Source organism: Prionailurus viverrinus, chromosome B3 (genome assembly GCF_022837055.1).
Source record: "Prionailurus viverrinus isolate Anna chromosome B3, UM_Priviv_1.0, whole genome shotgun sequence".
NCBI classification, from domain to species: domain Eukaryota; kingdom Metazoa; phylum Chordata; class Mammalia; order Carnivora; family Felidae; genus Prionailurus; species Prionailurus viverrinus.
In genome coordinates, this window is record NC_062566.1 from 116,492,071 (window position 1) to 116,511,018 (window position 18,948).

General features: G+C 41.0%; 1 protein-coding gene across 14 annotated transcripts in view; it reads left to right on the forward strand.

The window, feature by feature from the left end:
• Positions 1–18,948, forward strand: part of TTLL5 (tubulin tyrosine ligase like 5) — a 286,873-nt gene that overhangs the window by 193,027 nt on the left and 74,898 nt on the right. For 13 of the 14 annotated variants that reach the window (XR_007153248.1, XR_007153249.1, XM_047863906.1 and 10 more), the window contains one exon: positions 2,411–2,606. The exons of the other annotated variant lie outside the window; for it this stretch is intronic. Coding sequence is in view for 11 of the 13 variants with exons in the window: in XM_047863906.1 (XP_047719862.1) it covers positions 2,411–2,606 (196 nt within the window). In the remaining 2 variants the exon portion in view is untranslated. The remainder of the gene's footprint in view (positions 1–2,410; positions 2,607–18,948) is intronic. 14 annotated transcript variants of the gene reach the window in all.

Below are 18,948 nucleotides of genomic sequence, written 5' to 3' on the forward strand. Positions count from 1 at the left end.
GGATGTGACATATCAGAGGTGAGATTATGTGAGTAGAAAACCTTTCATCCGTGGGCTTCGGGATACATTATGCAGACTTTCCCTTAACTAGGTATTTGGAAATCTCTTTGAGAGAGGCAGAGACTCCAAAGCAGCCCCCTGAAATGATGAAGCTGTGAGGGAGAACACAGACAAGAGAGGAGCCTGGGCTTCTGGATTCAGCAGACATTCCGCTCTGTCCCCTCCCCCAGGGTTCCATTGGGGTCATTAGGAATCAGGTTATAAATAACTAGGTGGCCCATAGGTCAGGCCTCAGGAAGGTCGGCATAACCTTACCCCAGTGTTGCTGTGACTCTGCCATCAAAATGACCATTAATGCCAAAGGAAATTTGCAGAGGAAATAACAGCGTGATGATTTAAGTCACTATGAATATTTCTCTTCAGTTAGGCACTGTTTCCTTTCCTAAAGCCCCGTTAATCAGGTCTGGGGTAAGGTTGTTCACAATGAGATTCTTCATGTTTCTTCTGTGTGCAATTTTCTGGTCACTGTACTTCAAAAAGGAAAAAACAAAACAAAACAACAAAACCACAGGGTAATTAAAGAAGGTCCAGAGAAGAACCAGAAGTGAGTGAAAAGGGCTGCCAGATAAAAGACTGTTCTAAAAACCTTTTTAAAGGGGACCTTTTTTTTTTTTTAAATTTTTTTTTTTCAACGTTTATTTATTTTTGGGACAGAGAGAGACAGAGCATGAACGGGGGAGGGGCAGAGAGAGAGGGAGACACAGAATTGGAAACAGGCTCCAGGCTCTGAGCCATCAGCCCAGAGCCCGACGCGGGGCTCGAACTCCCGGACCGCAAGATCGTGACCCGGCTGAAGTCGGACGCTTAACCGACTGCGCCACCCAGGCGCCCCTAAAGGGGACCTTTTTTAAAAATGTGGGGCAATATATATATCCTAAAATGTACCATTTCTGTGCTACGATTCAGTGGCATCTCATACATTCACAATTTTTGCAACCATCACCACCATCTGTCTCCAGAACTTTCTCATCATCCCAGGCTGTAACTCAGTACCCATTAAACAGTAACTCCCAATTCTCCCATCTCCCCAGCCCCAGCAACCACTGTTCTACTTTGTCTCTATGAATTTGACTCTTCTAGGGACCTCGTATAAGTGAAATCCTGCCATATTGGTCCTTTTGTGACAGACTTATTTGACTTAGCATAACGTCCCCAGGGTTCATCCATGTTGTCTCTTGTGTCAGAATCTCCTTCCTTTTTAAGGCTGACTAATATTTCGTTGGTATAGGCCACATTTGTTTATCCATTCATCTGTTGATGTTTTCACTGTTTGGCTACTGGAAATAATGCTGCTGGGAACTTCGGTGTACAAGTAGGCCCTGTTTTCAATTGGGGGGGGGGTTATGCCTGGGGGTGGAATCACTGAATCACATGGTAATTCTGTGTTTGGCTTTTTGAGGAACTGCCAGAATGTTTTCCACAGGGGCTACAACATTTCACGTTCCCACCAGCAATGCGCGAGAGTTCCAGTGTTTCCTCATGCTGGCCAGCGCTTGGTTTTTTTTTCCATGTATTTGGTTTCATTTTTAATAATCACCCTCCTAATTAGCATGAAGTGGTATAAATGGGGACTTTTCTACCTGGAAGAAACAGACCGAGAGGTCAAGCGGAGGCCTGTAGTTATGAAGACTTCAACTGGGATATATACAGACATAGTCACCAGAATCTAAAATGTGGGGATCTGGGCAAGGAAGAAGGTCAGAGTTCTTAACAGACAGCATAGCATGGGTACTGAACAGTTCCAAAGGCCACCAGCCCTTCTCCTTCCTCGTGTGTCTGACAGGCCAAACATCTGCTTGGCTGGGGACCCTACTGAGGTAAATTTAGAATAATGAAAAACCTGTCTTCTCAGACCAGTTATCTTATCTCATGATGCACACGTAAGCTCACTAATAGGTGGTTAAGAAAAACCATGAATTCTGTATAATTAACCCCTGTTCTTTTAAAGTTGATGTTTTAGAAGATGATTGTGCCTCTGTTCCTACCTTAGATTCAACCAGCCGTCCTGAATTTGAAGCTTCCTGGGCTCCTTTTTGGAAGACCTTGTGGCCGTCACAGGGGACTGAAATTACTATTTTAATTACTTAACCTTCAACAGATACTGTAGACTGACCATGTGCCCCGGCCTCAGGATAAGTGCTACAAAGAGAGTGGAGAACAGAGCGAGCCCTGTCTTTGTCTTCATGGAGCTGTGGTTTAGTGGGCGAGTCAGATGATTTCTCACACAAACAGATTTGTAAATTCCAAGCTATGTTAGCTCTGTAAAGGAAAAATACCTGTGATATTTCTCTCTTTTCCTTTAGGTTGTTCACACAACCACTCTAAGAGCTCTGCTTTCTTTTCTCTTCAGGAGCCTTCAAACAGGTGGCTTTGCCTGGGAGGGAGAGGTAGAGAACAACGCATATAGCAAGGCTACAGGGGTTGTCCCTCAGCACAAGTATCACCCCACAGCGGGCAGTTACCAACTCCATTTTGCCCTGCAGCAACTTGAACAACAAAAACTTCAGTCCCGGCAGCTTCTGGACCAGAGTCGAGCCCGGCATCAGGTAATTCAGATAAGGCTTTTCCATATGCTAGTATCTTTCTTCTACGGGGGTGGAAGAAGGTCAATGGAAAAGGTAGGAATAGTTTCCCAAAAGTTTACCTACACCAGTATGGCTCGCATGGCTCTTGGAGAACCTACTCTAAGGGAAGAAATGTGCTGAAGCCTTGATGTTGGCTTTGGCAGGAGGTGACACTGAACCAGGTGTGACATTTTCTTTCACTTGAATATTTCTCTACAAAAATCTCTGTTGTAGCATTGCCTCTTTCTGTTGCCTGATGGTCGTTCAGTAAGCTCCCAGCGGGTCTAATTTCCACATACCTAAAAGCTAGCATTTTTTTTTTTTTTTTTTGGGACAGAGAGAGACAGAGCATGAACGGGGGAGGGGCAGAGAGAGAGGGAAACGCAGAATCAGAAACAGGCTCCAGGCTCCGAGCCATCAGCCCAGAGCCTGACGCGGGGCTCGAACTCACGGACCGCGAGATCGTGACCTGAGCTGAAGTCGGATGCTTAACTGACTGCGCCACCCAGGCGCCCCTAAAAGCTAGCATTTGAAGCAACTTTTTTCCTAAATGTACTGTTTCTTTGGTACACCCTTGGTATACATAAGCACACATTAATCCTTCATAACTTACCAAGATTTTCAAGGTGTAGATAATGTTTCCAGTTCTTTTCACAGGAAGTAGTCATAAGTTAAGCTGTTGGTCTTCTGGCTCGACGGTACACAAAACAACGTACCCGCAAAAATGTAACGGTATACACAAAAATCCTCGCTGTCTTGGCCCTTGTGTTCTAGTGAAATACCATTTTCCTTCTATCCGTAGAATGACAGACACTCCTGAGTATATGTGTGAGGGAGCTGTGTAAGTGAATTGTAAGTGAATTGTGCTGGTGTGTTAGTATGGCCCAAATTGCAGGGAAAGACCATCTGGAGTTAAGTTTTTCTTGATCATTTCAGGGCCATCTTTAGAATCCGTTACTGTGTTCTACATGTTGTGTTGGGCTATCTCAGCACTGATTCCATGAGCTTCTCTTTTATTTGGCTATGTGAAGAAATATATCAGTTTGATCTCTTGTTATTTGCTCTTATAAAAATGTAGTACATAGTGTGCGTTAGTTTGTGCAAAATTAATAGTCACTTAAAGACAAAAGCACCATTTCCCAAAGTCTTTCCCCCCCTCTAAATAAAACAATCATCATGATGCTCTCTATCTTAATCTTTTTTTTAATTTTGTTTTTTAGTTTTTAAAATTTACATCCAAATTAGTTAGCATGTAGTGCAACAAAGATTTCAGGAGTAGATTCCTTAGTGCCCCTTCCCCATTTAGCCCATTCCCCCTCCCACAACCCCTCCAGCAACCCTCAGTTTGTTCTCCATATTTATGAGTCTCTTCTGTTTTGTCCCCCTCCCTGTTTTTATATTATTTTTGTTTCCCTTCCCTTATGCTCATCTGTTTTGTCTCTTAAAGTCCTCATATGAGTGAAGCCATATGATTTTTGTCTTTCTTTGACTGACTAATTTCACTTAGCATAATACCCTCCAGTTCCATCCATGTAGTAGCAAATGGCAAGATTTCATTCTTTTTGATTGCCGAGTAGTACTCCATTGTATATATGTATACTACATTTTTCTTTATCCATTCGTCCATCGATGGACATTTGGGCTCTTTCCATACTTTGGCCATTGTTGATAGTGCTGCTATAAACATGGGGGTGCATGTGTCCCTTCGAAACAGCACACCTGTATCCATTGGATAAATGCCTACTAGTGCCATTGCTGGGTCGTAGGGTAGTTCTATTTTTAGTTTTTTGAGGAACCTCCATACTGTTTTCCAGAGTGGCTGCACCAGCTTGCATTCCCACCAACAATGCAAAAGAGATCCTCTTTCTCCGCATCCTCGCCAACATCTGTTGTTGCCTGAGTTGTTAATCTTAGCCATTCTGACAGGTGTGATGTGGTATCTCATTGTGGTTTTGATTTGCATTTCCCTGATGATGAGTGATGTGGAGCGTTTTTTTCATGTGTCGGGTGGCCATCTGGATGTCTTCTTTGGAGAAGTGTCTATTCGTGTCTTTTGCCCGTTTCTTCACTGGATTATTTGTTTTTGGGGTGTTGAGTTTGATAAGTTCTTTATAGATTTTGGATACTAACCCTTTATCTTATCTGTCATTTGCAAATATCTTCTCCCATTCCATCGGTTGCCTTTTAGGTTTGCTGATTGTTTCCTTCGCTATGCAGAAGCTTTTTATTTTGATGAGGTCCCAGTAGTTCATTTTTGCTTTTGTTTCCCTTGTCTCTGGAGACGTGTTGAGTAAGAAGTTTCTGTGGCCAAGATCAAAGAGGTTTTTGCCTGCTTTCTCCTTGAGGATTTCAATGGCTTCCTGTCTTACATTTAGGTCTTTCATCCGTTTTGAGTTTATTTTTGTGTATGGTGTCAGAAAGTGGTCCGGATTCATTCTTCTGCATGTTGCTGTCCACTTTTCCCAGCACCACTTGCTGAAGAGACTGTGTTTATTCTATTGGATGTTCTTTCCTGCTTTGTCAAAGATTAGTTGGCCATACGTTTGTGAGTCCATTTCTGGGTTCTCTATTCTGTTTCATTGATCTGAGTGTCTGTTCTTGTGCCAGTACCATACTGTCTTGATGATGACAGATTTGTAGTATAGCTTGAAGTCTGGGATTGTGATGCCTCCTGCTTTGGTTTTCTTTTTCAGATTGTTTTGGCCATTTGGGGTCTTTTCTGGTTCCATACAAATTTTAGGACTATTTTTTCTAGCTCTGTGAGGAATGCTGGTGTTACTTTGATAGGGATGGCATTGAATATGTAGATTGCTTTGGGTAGTATCAACATTTTGACAATATTTGTTCTTCCTATCCAGGAGCATGGAATCTTTTTCCATTTTTTTGTGTCTTCTTCAATTTTTTTCATAAGCTTTCTATAGTTTTCATGTATAGATTTTTCACCTCTTTGGTTAGATTTATTCCTAGGTATTTTATGGTTTTTTTGTGCAACTGTAAATGTAAATTTGTTAGCGTATAGGAATGCAACTGATTTCTGTGTGTTGACTTTATATCCTGCAATTTTGCTGAATTCATAAATCAATTCTGGCAGTTTTTTGGTGGAATCTTTTGGCTTTTCCATATAGAGTATCATGTCATCTGCAAAGAGTGAAAATTTGACCTCCTCCTGGCCAATTTGGATGCCTTTTATTTCTTTGTGTTGTCTGATTGCAGAGGCTAAGACTTCCAATACTATGTTGAATAACAGTGGCGAGAGTGGACATCCCTGTCTTGTTCCTGACTTTAGGGGGAAAGCTCTTAGTTTTTCCCCATTGAGGATGATATTAGCATTGGGTCGTTCATATATGGCTTTTATGATCTCGAGGTATGCTCCTTCTATCCCTACTTTCCTGAGGGTTTTTATCAAGAAAGGATGCTATATTTTGTCAAATGCTTTCTCTGCATCTGTTGAGAGGATCATATGGTTCTTGTCCTTTCTTTTATTGATGTGATGAATCACGTTAATTGTTTTGCAGATATTGAACCAGCCCTGCATCCCAGGTATAAATCCCACTTGGTCGTGGTGATAATTTTTTTAATGTATTGTTGGATCTGGTTGGCTAATATCTTGTTGAGGATTTTTCCATCCATGTTCATCAGGGAAATTGGTCTATAGTTCTCCTTTTTAGTGTGGTCTCTGTTTGGTTTTGGAATCAAGGTAATTCTGGCTTCATAGCAAGAGTTTGGAAGTTTTCCTTCCATTTCTAATTTTTGGAACAGTTTCAAGAGAATAGGTGTTAACTCTTCCTTAAATGTTTGGTAGAATTCCCCTGGAAAGCCATCTGGCCCTGGAATCGTTTTTTGGCAGATTTTTGATTACTAATTTGATTTCCTTACTGGTTATGGGTCTGTTCAAATTTTCTATTTCTTCCTATTTCAGTTTTGGTAGTGTATATGTTTCTAGGAATTTGTCATTTCTTCTGGATTACCCATTTTATTGGCATATAATTGCTCATTATATTCTCTTATTGTTTTTATTTCTATTGTGTTGGTTGTGATCTCTTTCATCCTTGATTTTATTTATTTGGGTACTTTCTTTTTTCTTCTTGATCAAACTGGCTAGTGGTTTATCAGTTTTGTTAATTCTTTCAAAGAACCAGCTTCTGGTTTCATTGATCTGTTCTACTGTTTTTTTGTTTCGGTAGGATTAATTTCTGCTCTAATCTTTATTATTTCCTGTCTTCTGCTGGTTTGGGGTTTTATTTGCTGTTCTTCTATCTCCTTAAGGCGTAAGGTTAGGGAGTGTTTCTGGGATCTTTCTTCCTTCTTTAGGAAGGCCTGGATTGCTATATACTTTCCTCTTATGACCGCCTTTGCTGTGTCCCAGAGGTTTTGGGTTGTGGTGTTATCATTTTCATTGACTTCCATATACTTTTTAATTTCCTCTTTAACCGCGTGGTTAGCCCATTCATTCTTTTTTTTTTTCCTGGAGTTTAAACTTTATTAAATGAGTATAGAGGACACTCAATATTATGTTAGTTTCAGATGTACAACATAGTGATTCAATAAGTTTATACATTATGCTGTGCTGATCACAAATGAATCTACCATCTATCACTGTATAATGCATCATGATTTCATTCACTGTATTCCTTAACTGTACCTTATATTCCTGTGACTTACTCATTCCATAACCGGAAGCCTGTATCTCTCACACCCCTTCACCTGTTTTGCCCTGACGCCCCATCCTCCTTCTCTCTGGCAATCATCAGTTTGTTCCGTGTTTATAGGTCTGATTCTGCTTTCTGTTTATTCATTTGTTTTTCTTAGATTCCACATATGAATGAAGTCATATGCTATTTCTCTTTCTATGACTTATTTCACTTAGCATAATATCTTCCAGGTCCATCAATGTTGTCACAAATGGCATGAGCTCATCCTTTTTTATGGCTGCATAATATGCCACTGTATATATGTACATGTGTGTGTACCATAGCTTCCTTATCCATTCATCTATTGATGGACACTTTTAGGTTGCTTCCATATCATTATTGTTATAAATAATGCTGCAATAAATATAAGGATACATATATCTTTTCGACTTAGTGTTTAGTTTTCTTTGAATTATTGGATCATATGGTATTTCTACTTTGAATTTTTTGAGGGACTTCCATACTGTTTTCCATAGTGGCCACACCAGTTTGCATTCCCAAGCCCATTCATTCTTCCGTAGGATGTTCTTCAGTCTCCAAGTATTTGTTACCTTTCCAATTTTTTTCTCGTGGTTGATTTCAAGTTTCCTAGCATTGTGAGCTATCTTAATCTTTTTAACTATCATCCAGGTCCAGACATTTTATTATTTTGATTTCATTCATCACTTGCTCATCTTTTTCTATGCCCGTGTACTCTATGTATTATATTAACTCAATGTAATTGAGAAATTGTAACTCTAAGCACTTGGGAAGTAGTTCTGTAGGTCTGTTTTTCTAGAGGAAAACCCAGCCTTCTTACCTGGAAAGCGTGGAATGTAGCATCTCATTTTGATCACCGTGTTGCCCTCCGTCATGTAGAAATTCCCTCCTTTAGAAAGTCTTTGGGATAGACAGTTTGCATTTTCACAATTGTAGATAGAAATGTGTATCTTAGATTTTTTTTTTAAATCTATGTACATTTCTTAAAACTCTTAAACATCTGAACTCCCCATCATTCAGATACTTGAGAATGCCAGCTTAATCAGATGCTGGAGAGGGGAGGCATCGAAAATAGCTTCATTTCTCTTATGGGAGTATGATCAATGAACTAACAAATATAGACACTCGGTCCCTTTTGATGCTTCCATGCCTTGACATGGTGATAATGTTTAAAAAGGGAAAGGAGCGGGGGATTGTAGGGCATTGAAGTTTGAAGGGATGAGAGACAGTTTTTACTGATTTTCACTTTTAGAAACTGCTTCATTTAATAGCCCTTCTCATTCTTTTGATTAGCTTCCAACAACTCACATTCCTTTGAAAATTCAGAGTACTGCTATTTTTGTGTGGATTTTTTTTTTCCAGTGAGGATTACACTGGTTTAGTTTCACTGAACTATGAAGTATATGGAAAAACATGTTTTTTAGAATCTGTCAGAATATCTGTCTTAGGGAGGAGTCAGAACTCCCAAGAAGGGAGTTATCTTGTGTCTCCTGGAGAGGGAACAGAAAATCATTCATCATAATTTTATATATGTTTATAACATCATTTATTTCTTCCCCCTGTTCTTCTAATCCATAGTTGATTTAGGGAAAAATGAGTCAGGATGAAGTTCTGGGACTGTGGGGAGATCTCAAGAAACTAAGTTCTTAGCTTAAAGAGTTTATAACTAAGAAGATAGCAAATAAGATATTAAATGTTCTCACATGAAGGATATTTAGTAATTTAGAGTACGTCATTTCGGAGGACATGAAGAACACTCCACAGAAGAAGCAAAGCCCTTCTAGATTTTAAGCCTCTTCTTGTAGTCCAGCTTATGGCTGTGTGAGACTTGACCATTATAATTATCACTGCATTGTTGATGGAAACATGGTTTGCATTCTCAGTATGTGCTGTGTTTCTATCCTTGGGTTAACCTATTAGATGGTTTCTTTGACGAACTCCTTATGCTTTGAATTCATTTTTCTAAAGTGTATGTAGCCACTGACATAACTAACAATTTGATTAATTGCCTATTTGAGAGTAGTGGGTAGAATTGAAATCTAATTTGCTTAGCACATTCACAAAAGATACCTGTCTATGGAACAGGCCGTTTAAGGAGGCTTTACATTGTATTGCACTCTGTCGTACTGAATTGCATTGATTATGTGCGTGGTCTGTGCCTTTCATAGTGATTCCCTAAAAACGTTTTGGTTAAGATCATGCAACCTTTCTTGCATTACATGCAGAGGAAGTTCTCCATCCTTTTCTGCACTTAGGTGGCCAGCTTATTGAAGGTATTGATTTCAAGAAGGCAAACTCTGATTCAGGGTATGTTTGGAAATGACATCTCTAACATTCATGCCGAGTAAGCTTTGATCTTCATCTCTGTCTGTCACCGCACTCATGAACTGAGAAATTGTCATGCACTGAATCCACCTCAACAAAAACTTGGTCCTGTAACCTGGACGTGGAAGAGGAAGTCACCTGGAGCCACTGGCAGGGTTTCCAGGGACTGAGGTGCAAGGAAGTAGGTGTGATCTGGTCCATTTGGTAGAGACCGTGATAAACAAAGTAAGACAAAATGGAAAACATGCACTTTTACACACTGATGAGTAAAACCAGCAGTTGTAAAAAAGAAACCATTCTGGGGCGCCCGGGTGGCTCAGGCAGTTAAGCGTCTGATTCTTGATTTCAGCTCAGGTCATGATCTCATGGTTTTGTGAGTTTGAGCCCCATATCGGGCTCTGCACTGACAGCACGGAACCTGCTTGAGATCCTCCCTCTCTCTCTTCCCCTCCCCTGCTCACACTTTCTCTGCCTTTGTCAAAAATAATAAAGAAAAAAGTTAAGACAAATAAAAATTTAAACAGAAAAAAGAAACCGTTCTAAGTCGGAGCAGGGGTCAGCAAACTTTTTCTGTAAATGGCCAGATAGTAAATACTTCAGGCTCTGTAGGCCAGCATCTGCATGGCCACTCCTCCACTTTGCCAGGGTAGAATGAAAACAGCCATAGACAACATTTAAGTGAATGAGTGTGGCTGTTTTCCAGTGAAACTTTATTTATAAAAACGAGGGGCAGGCAGGATTTGTCTTATAAGCCGTAGTTTGTAGACCCCCAGTTTTGAGCAGTGGGACCACCTGGAGGGCCTGTTTTTAAAACACTGATCGCTAACCCCACCCCATTCCTGAGTCAGTAAATTTGGAAATGGGGCTCAGTTATTTCCATTTCTAACAGGTCCCCCTGGTGATGCCTGGGGGGGACCACGCATTGAGAGCCATTGAGCTACAGGGAAAGAGATGGGAAATGTCTCCTTCCCAGTTATTTGTTTTCTGTCCTTTGGCAGGGAGATGGAATATGTTAAGACTTGGTGTTGCCCTTATAAAATTTCAGGCAATTATTGTTTTATAGGAACTTTGTTTCCATCTTTTTCGCTCCATCTGCCAGTCTCCTCATAAATACGTTTTCCAAACTTGAAAGCCTTCTTGCGCATTTTTCTTATCAGGGTACATTCTGCTCAGCAGTCTCTGCTCCCAGGATTCACATTTTATGGGGGACGAGAGATAAGTAATGGGACAGATTCCTCCCTCTTTGTTTTTCCTCATAATAGCCAATACTCAGTCAGCACTTCCTGCGGCCCAAGCACTATTCCAGGTGCTTTACGTATATTGATTCATGTAACGTGCACTTCAGGGTGGTTGGAGAAGTGACGGAATCCTGGGAGTCTCGGGATGGCCACATGAGTCTGTTACGTGCTGATCTGGGCCCCACTGTGTCTTCTCTCCAGTCTGCCCTCGTTGCTTCCCACCTCCTCCTCGTTCTGGCTTCCTGCCTCTGAAGGAGAAGGATAAAAAACTTTTCTTTCAGCTGAGTCGGGGGACTTTCTGGGGCAGCAGCGACTGCTGGTGACATCAGCATGAGTAGCCCTCGGTGCTGGGGGCTGTGAGGAGGGCCGCACCGGCTGTGAGGCCCAACTGGCCTGATTCTAATTGCCGACATTGAGCTGATGTTATTCTTGGCCCAGGACAGAGCGATTACTCAGTAGTTTCTGTTAAAGTGATCCTTTGTTAAACTTCTGCTCCCAGCCCCCTTCTCCTTCCCTCCCACTCTCTTCTCTGCCTCATCCAGACTGAAAAAAGCCCAAAAAGCAGAAAACTTAAGGACATTTTGATGGCCAAGGCAGAATTGCTGAAACTTCTTTGAACGACAGAGGGACGAAAGGGGGGATTTTAAATACATCTGGATTTTTCGCTGGTTCCGTTCTTGTTCCAAAGCCCTTCCATTTTTAGTAGACTTGATTTTGCACATAGTGAGGTAACTCAAGGTACGAGAAAATGGTGCGTCCTGAATTCCTTCCCCTCCATCTGTCCTTGACTTCCCCCTTTCCACCAGACTCTGTCTTGCCCGACTCACCTAGATGCAGTAGGGGCCGGCGGAAGCTACTGTTCCTATAACAAGTTGTGGGGGGAAGGGGTGGGCAGCTCTGGGGGCATACCGAGGGGTCTTTCAGTATGCTAGTAACACCTTGGGTGCCGTGTGTCATGAGCCCTTTGCTGACGGTATATGTGTGCATGCATCACCTCACAGGTGTGGAAAGGATTCCCATAGAAGCCCAGCCAAGTCTTGTTACACTGCTCCTAAAAGTCCATGGCATGTGTCTAGAAAAATTCTGCTCTCCCCTACAGGAATGAATAGTGTTTCTCCATTACCTTCAGCTGCTGTGTGTTTGTTTTGTGGGGGAGGGGAAAGAGAGAAATTCAGAAGGCACCCGGGCTTTTCCAGGAAGCCAGCAATAACACCCTCGCTCCTCAGCATGGCACGAAGAGAGCAGGCAAACAGGCTGACTGTGCAGGGGGAGTCTTTCCAGGTCCTTCTAACAGTATCCAGGAGGAGGGGTGGACTAGGGGTGTTTAGGGGGAAGAATGTGTGCAGGTGTGCTTAGGTTTCTGGAGCATGTTGGCCTGTATGGCATAATCTACTGTTTTGTTTTTTGGGGGTTTTGGTTCCATTTTGTTTATCCTTCTGACTTTTATCAGGAACTCATACAACACTTAGTTTCTAGATGATGACGATGATGATGTAGATGATGATGATGATTGATTGATTGGTTTTCCTAGAACCATTTGATTTAGTAGATTTTGCCAAGCCAAACTCTTTTCTTCTTGCCTAATAAAAATACGTTGAAAATATGTGAAATGATACATGTAAAACTACATTTAGCTGTTTTGGAAATAGATCCTCTGAACAGACTTTAGAGTCAGATAATCTTCAGTTTAAATCTTGGTTCTGTCCTTTGGGGTGTCTGGGTGGCTCAGACAAGTCAGTCAAGCTTCCGAGTCTTGATTTCAGCTCAGGTCATGATCTCACAGTTCATGGGATTGAGCCCTACACCAGGCTCAGTGCTGACAGCGTGGAGCCAGCTTGGGATTCTCTGTCTCCCTCTGCCCCTCCCCTGTACTCGCTTTCTCTTTCTCTCTCTCTCAAAATAAATAACTTAATCTTGGTTCTGTCTAGCCTATGACTGGGGCAGGTTATTCAAACTTCTTTGGACCTCGGTTTGTTTATCTCTAATATGGAGATGATAATATATAGACGTGGGTTATCATGAGGATTGTTATTTCTCAGGATGTTATCATGTGCCAAGCACTGAACCAGGAGTTATATTTGTATTATTGCATTGAATCCTCACAGTTGCCCTCTTATTAGTCCTATTTTAACAGACAAAACAGAGCATCACTTATGTGACTTTCTCAGGGTCACGTAAATAATAAATGGAAGGACTGGGCTCTAACCCAGGTATGCAGGCAGGTGTAGCATCCAGCCTCTGGACCGACATGCTATATGGCACCACCCTCACAATATATTAAAGCATTCATATATTTTGTATATATTGATCTGTGTGTATTATTACATGAACTGTAAGTAGCAGTGTACTGAGAACAAGTGTACTTATTGGCACCTATAAAACCGTGCTTGAAAAGTTATCTTCAGCTATTGGAACTAGTCTGCTACTGTTCACATACACTGTCATAAGAGAGGAAGGTCTGCTTTGTAAACATATTTAAACTCGGGTCTAGACATTATCTCAGTTATCTCAGATTCTTAAATGTCTTAAGAAGGTGTTCCTGGGCGGAAAACTCTTGGAAATGCCCATAATTTACCTTCTTTGTGCTTTTATTAGTTAGTAATAGGGTTAGGGACTACTGAGTTGTGCAGTATCCTGAAATATGTTCTAGAAGTTTGAAGATATGGAGCACTTGTGTGGGCTGTTATTAATAACATGGGAATTACCTCTCCAGTTATCACTTTGTCCTTTCCACCCTGTTATTGTCGCTGGTCATAGTATTTTAATTTTATTTCTATGCTGGTGTTTTTGAGAAGACTGCTAGGATACATGACAGGTGTCTACAAATGTGACTACCATAGATGATACTTTTGCATGCTTAATATTATGCTTCCTTTTTCAACTCCATGTAAATCTGATTTTTAGTGCATTATTATAATATAGACATCAGTTCATTAAGCTGATTCATCACTACTGGTAATAGAAGTCCCCTGATTCCCACCGGGTAGTTTTCTAAGCTGTTGCTAGAGTAGTATCCCTCTGCGATCTTGGAGGGAGGGAGGTGAGGGGCAGGCAAGTGGACGCAGAGTGAGTGCCTCCTGTGTGCTCAATGTAGCATTATCTCTATCCTACTGAGGAGGGAATTCAAAGAGTTTAAGCATGTTAGACAAGGTTGCATAGCTAGCTAATTGCAGAGATAATATTCAAACCAGGTCAGAAGACTTCCAAAGCTCTTTTCCACTCTACCTCTCTCCCTCTTGAGAGAAGTGACCCTTCGTTTTCTTCTTGTTTTACACATGTATCATGAGTCAGATAAGACATTCCAAATTTATTGTTGTTGCTGCTACTATAGACCCAAACACACACAATCTGAAAGAAAGGACCAACATAACGAATCGAAGTACAGAACTGTGCTTGGTTGTGAGAATGTTAAAAGGCAACTGTGCACCTACCAGCTGCTTGGAATCGGCCTTGTTTGTTGTATGACCTTAAATGTGTTTTTACTCCAGTTTCCCGGTGACCAGTTTCATTCCCCGCCCTTACTCTGTCACCTATGCTTTGTTTGTGTTTATCTGTGGGCATATGAGGGACTCACAGCAGTAACTGTGTGAGCTGATGAAAAACCTCATTCCTAAAGATACAGAACCCCACCCATCTGAAAAGGATGCCGCCGCAGGAAGAAGCGTGGATGACAGCAAGTCCTGGGCAAGATGCACAGTAGGTCAACCATGTGAGATTCTGAGCCAAATAAAACAAACCGTACGTTTGAAGGCAGAGACAAATTAGATATTTATGAATTCTGAATTTAAAGTTGTAAGGGAACTTAGAGATTGCCTTGTCTGATTATTTCATTTCGCTCATCAGATGTCAGACACAGACATATTATCAGGAGAACAAGAGCCCTGATATAGAAGAATTCCCTAAAATTGCTAGCCAATAAAAGATAAGGAACAATTGAAAATGATGCTATGAATTATCCTTTTTTAACCAATTAAACTCTTGATCTGGGGTCATTGCTGATCATTTGAGATTATCTTTACTTATATACATGCATACATACATACATATATACAAACTTATGTTAACTCTTAAAATAAGTAAGAAAAATTTGCTTGTAGACATTTTTTTTTCAAGCTTTCTTTCTTAGAGTAAAGCTAGTGAAATCTGGGTCTTTCAAATGCGTCTGATGAAAATTGGACACATTGCTAAGTTTGCTTTACATTTGCTCTGGAAGGGAAATATGATTTCAGCGGATTTGCTTTAAAGGGGAGTCAGCATAGCATAAATAAGGAAGGCAGCGTTGTATAATGAGCTCTGAAATCATCCTCTTCCATGGGCATGGACCCCCAGCTGACTACTTAGTAGCTGTGCCATCATGGACAAATTATGGAACCTTTTGTGCCTTGGTTTCTTCCTCTGTATATGGAGATGACGATGGGAGCCGCCTCAATGGTTTGGGAGGATTAAATGTGATAATTGCATGTAAAGTGTTTAGGACGATGTTGACCCATGGTAAAAGCTCAGTAAAAATCCATAACTTGTTTTTCATTATGGTAAAAACACATAGCACAAATTTACCCTCTTAACAATTTTAAGTGTATACTACAGTATTGTTGACGCTGTTTGAACATTGTTGTATATAACAGATCAATAACACTTTTTTCATCTTGGGTGATTGAAACTCTGTATTCATTGAACAACTCCCTGTGTTCCCCTCCCCCTGACTCCTGGCAACCACTATTCTACTTTGTGTTTCTATGAGTGTTATTACTTAGATACCTCATATAAGTGGGATCATATAGTACTCATCTTTTTCGTGACTGGCTTATTTCACTTAGCAGAATGTTCTGAAGGTTCATCCATGTTGTAGTATATTACAGGATTTCTTTCTTTTTTGAAGACTGAATGACATTCTGCGATATGTATATACATTATCTTTATCCATTCATCTATTGAGGGGCATTTAGAATGCTTCCACATCTTAACTGTTGGGAATAATGCCTCAGTGAACATAGGTGTGCAGTATCTCTTCTATTATGTATTACTTTTAACCTTAAATATACAGAGCGTTATAATTTCAACCTGAGGGCTTTAGTTACCCCCTGCCCCCTTGCTGGAAGCAGAATTGGTTAAAATGATCTTAAGTTGTTTTAGAAGTTCAAGGCTCAGAAAATATTAATTGGCTACATGATTTTTTTAACTTAAATTTATTTATTTGGACAATTGAAAATAAATGCATATGAATGTGTTCACAATTGCTAGAGAGAGATGTGAGAAGAATACAGAAAGGATGATTAATACCATGATAAGATGATGAAAAGAATGATACGGGGGGGGGGGTGCCTCGGTGGCTCAGTCCATTGAGCATCTGACTTCAGTTTAGGTCATGATCTCATGGGTTATAGGTTGGAGCCTGCTTCGAATTCTGTGTCTCCCTCTCTCTCTGCCTCCCCAGCTTGTGCTCTGTCTCTCAAAAATAAATACATGTTTTTAAAAATTTTTTTAAAAGAATGAGGGGCGCTTGGATGGCTCAGCCGGCTGAGCATGACTTCAGCTCAGGTCATGATCTCACGGCTCATGGGTTCGAGCCCCGCATCAGGCTCTGTGCTGACAGCTCAGAGCCTGGAGCCTGCTTCGGATTCTGTCTCTCCCTCTCTCTGCCCCTTCCCCACTCATGCTCTGTCTCTCTCTATCTCTCAAAAATAAATAAACATTAAAATTTGGTTTTAATTTTTAAAAGAGAATGATATCTGTGTAGATTTTTAGCATATTTGTCTGAAGGCATAAATATCTTCTAAAAAGAAAGAAAAAGAACAGCATTAGCATCAAATTATGAGCCACCTTTTCATGGGACACATGCTGTTTCTTCCCAGTAATCAAGGAAAGATAAGGAAATTATCATCCTCTCAAACAGACTGATGGAAATGTAATTGGCACAGTCTTACCAGGGGGTAGTTTGAAAATATACATAAAAAAGATTTAAAACAGAAACAGCAGCCTTCTGAGCTAGCTATTCTACTTCAAGGAAATTATTTTAAGGAAATGATCCAGCACATGCAAAAAGATATAAATAACATGATATTTGTCAGAGCACTATTCTTAAATAGCAGAACAGACTGGTGACAACCTGCATATGTGTGTGTGTGTGTGTGTGTAGTTTCAAAATAGAAGTGTAACATTTTGGGGGGCCTACTTTTCCCCCCACTTAGATATCTCTTATGAACACAAATATAGGTTTGTATTACACTGTGTCAGTTTATAGTATTCTACTGTTGGGTGGTTAAGTAATTATGATGAACTATCATAGAAAATATGCAGCCATTTAAAACAGTGATTGGAATCTACCCTCATAGATATGAAGATATGCTCAAGTTAGATATTTGAATGAAAAAAAAGGTCTCCAAAACATCAGGTATCATATAATCCTATTTTTGCAAGCCCACAGAAATACGTGTGTGTGTGTGTGTGTGTGTGTGTGTGTGTGTGTGTGTAAAATAACTTCATATATACACAGAAAAAAGTATAAATGTTACCAGAGGTTATCTCTGAGAGTGGAATTTGAAATGACTTTTAAAATGTTTTCCTTTTGTAATGAACATGTATTAAGGAAATTAACACGGGGGTAGCTGGGTAGCTTAGTCAGTTGAATGTCCAACTTTGGTGCAGGTCACAATCTCACGGTTCCTGAGTTCGAGCCCCACATCGGGCTCTTTGCTGTCAGTGCAGAGCCCACTCAGATCCTCTGTGTCCCCCCCCCCCCCCCCCGCACCCCACTGTCCCGTGCCTTCCCTGCTTGCACGCCGTCTCTCTCAAAAATAAATAAAAAACATTTAAGAAAAAATAAATTAATATGTTTAAAAAAAAAAAAAGACAAAAACCCTTGGGCTGCCAACCTTCTGTGAGTGTGTGTGACCAGTGTTCAAATATTGCTGGGCATTGAAGGAGAAAAAAAATAGAAAGCAAAGCAGAATCCACAGCTATGAGTCTAAATTTGCCATCAGAATATCAGCCTCTACCAATGTAGGACTAATGGGTTCTGTTGTTAGAGTGGAAGTGGGGGGCTGCTAGTGAGAGAAGGTTATCTGTGTGATGTCTTAAGGCTATTTACTTTATTTAATTTCACTGGGTTTTCTAGTCATGGACTGTATCCCTGGCCTTAACCAGCTGCCTCATGGTCGGACTTCTTCGTCGTAACACACACCTCACCCAAGATCTGTTCACTTGTCTTGATTCTCTTGAAACACCAACTCAGAGACTACTGCTAGAATCTTTGGTTTTATTGGATGACAGAGTCCCAGGAGTATATCTAAGTATCTGTTAAGGACCAGCATGGTTTCCCACATGTGCAAGCACAGTTGACTTAGAAATTGCCTGAAACACAATGGTTTTTGTTGGTTGGTGAATAAATTGTTCTGTCCAGGTAAGCAGCTGTAGACACATCCTTGAGAGTAGATCATTTGAATTAGTAAGAGCCTTCTGTCTTAATTGCTAAAGGAGACAGAGCCTCTCTATTGATTTAAGAAATGAGGAAATTCCAGAGGCTGTCCAGTACCTTTGGCCACTCAAAGCTCGATCTCAGGTACGAAGCTCGATCTCGGGTATTTGTGTCGCCAGCCTCTCTCCGTGTGAACAGTAGCATCTTCTGGTTTCTGCCCCATCCCTGTGAGGGTTACATACAGCACTGCCCCCTGCCTTCTCAGCAGTACCAGATGTTGTACTCTGTTCCTCTTGCTCGGCCCCCGGTCTTGTCCCAGCCGACAAACACTGTGAGTGGAAGACAGCCAAGAACTCCATACAATGTGAGACAAAGGCCTTTTGGAAGCTTGCTTTTGCTAAAATAGAAACAGCTACCCTCACCCTCACCTTGGCCCCCAGCTTTTTACAACCTCACATGATTGCACAAATGACACAGTGTGTTCTTTGCCTTGAACAGCTCTTGACTGGTTGTGGTCAGGTGAGCGATCAGCATCTTACATGCTCAGGAAGATACACCATCCCAGTACTTGAGCCGCCAGAGAACAACATTCTAGAAGCAGTTTTGTGTACTATGTAATGGGAACTTAATCCAAGTTAGGATGGAACTCGGTGGGGAGACTAATGCATAAAAATGTT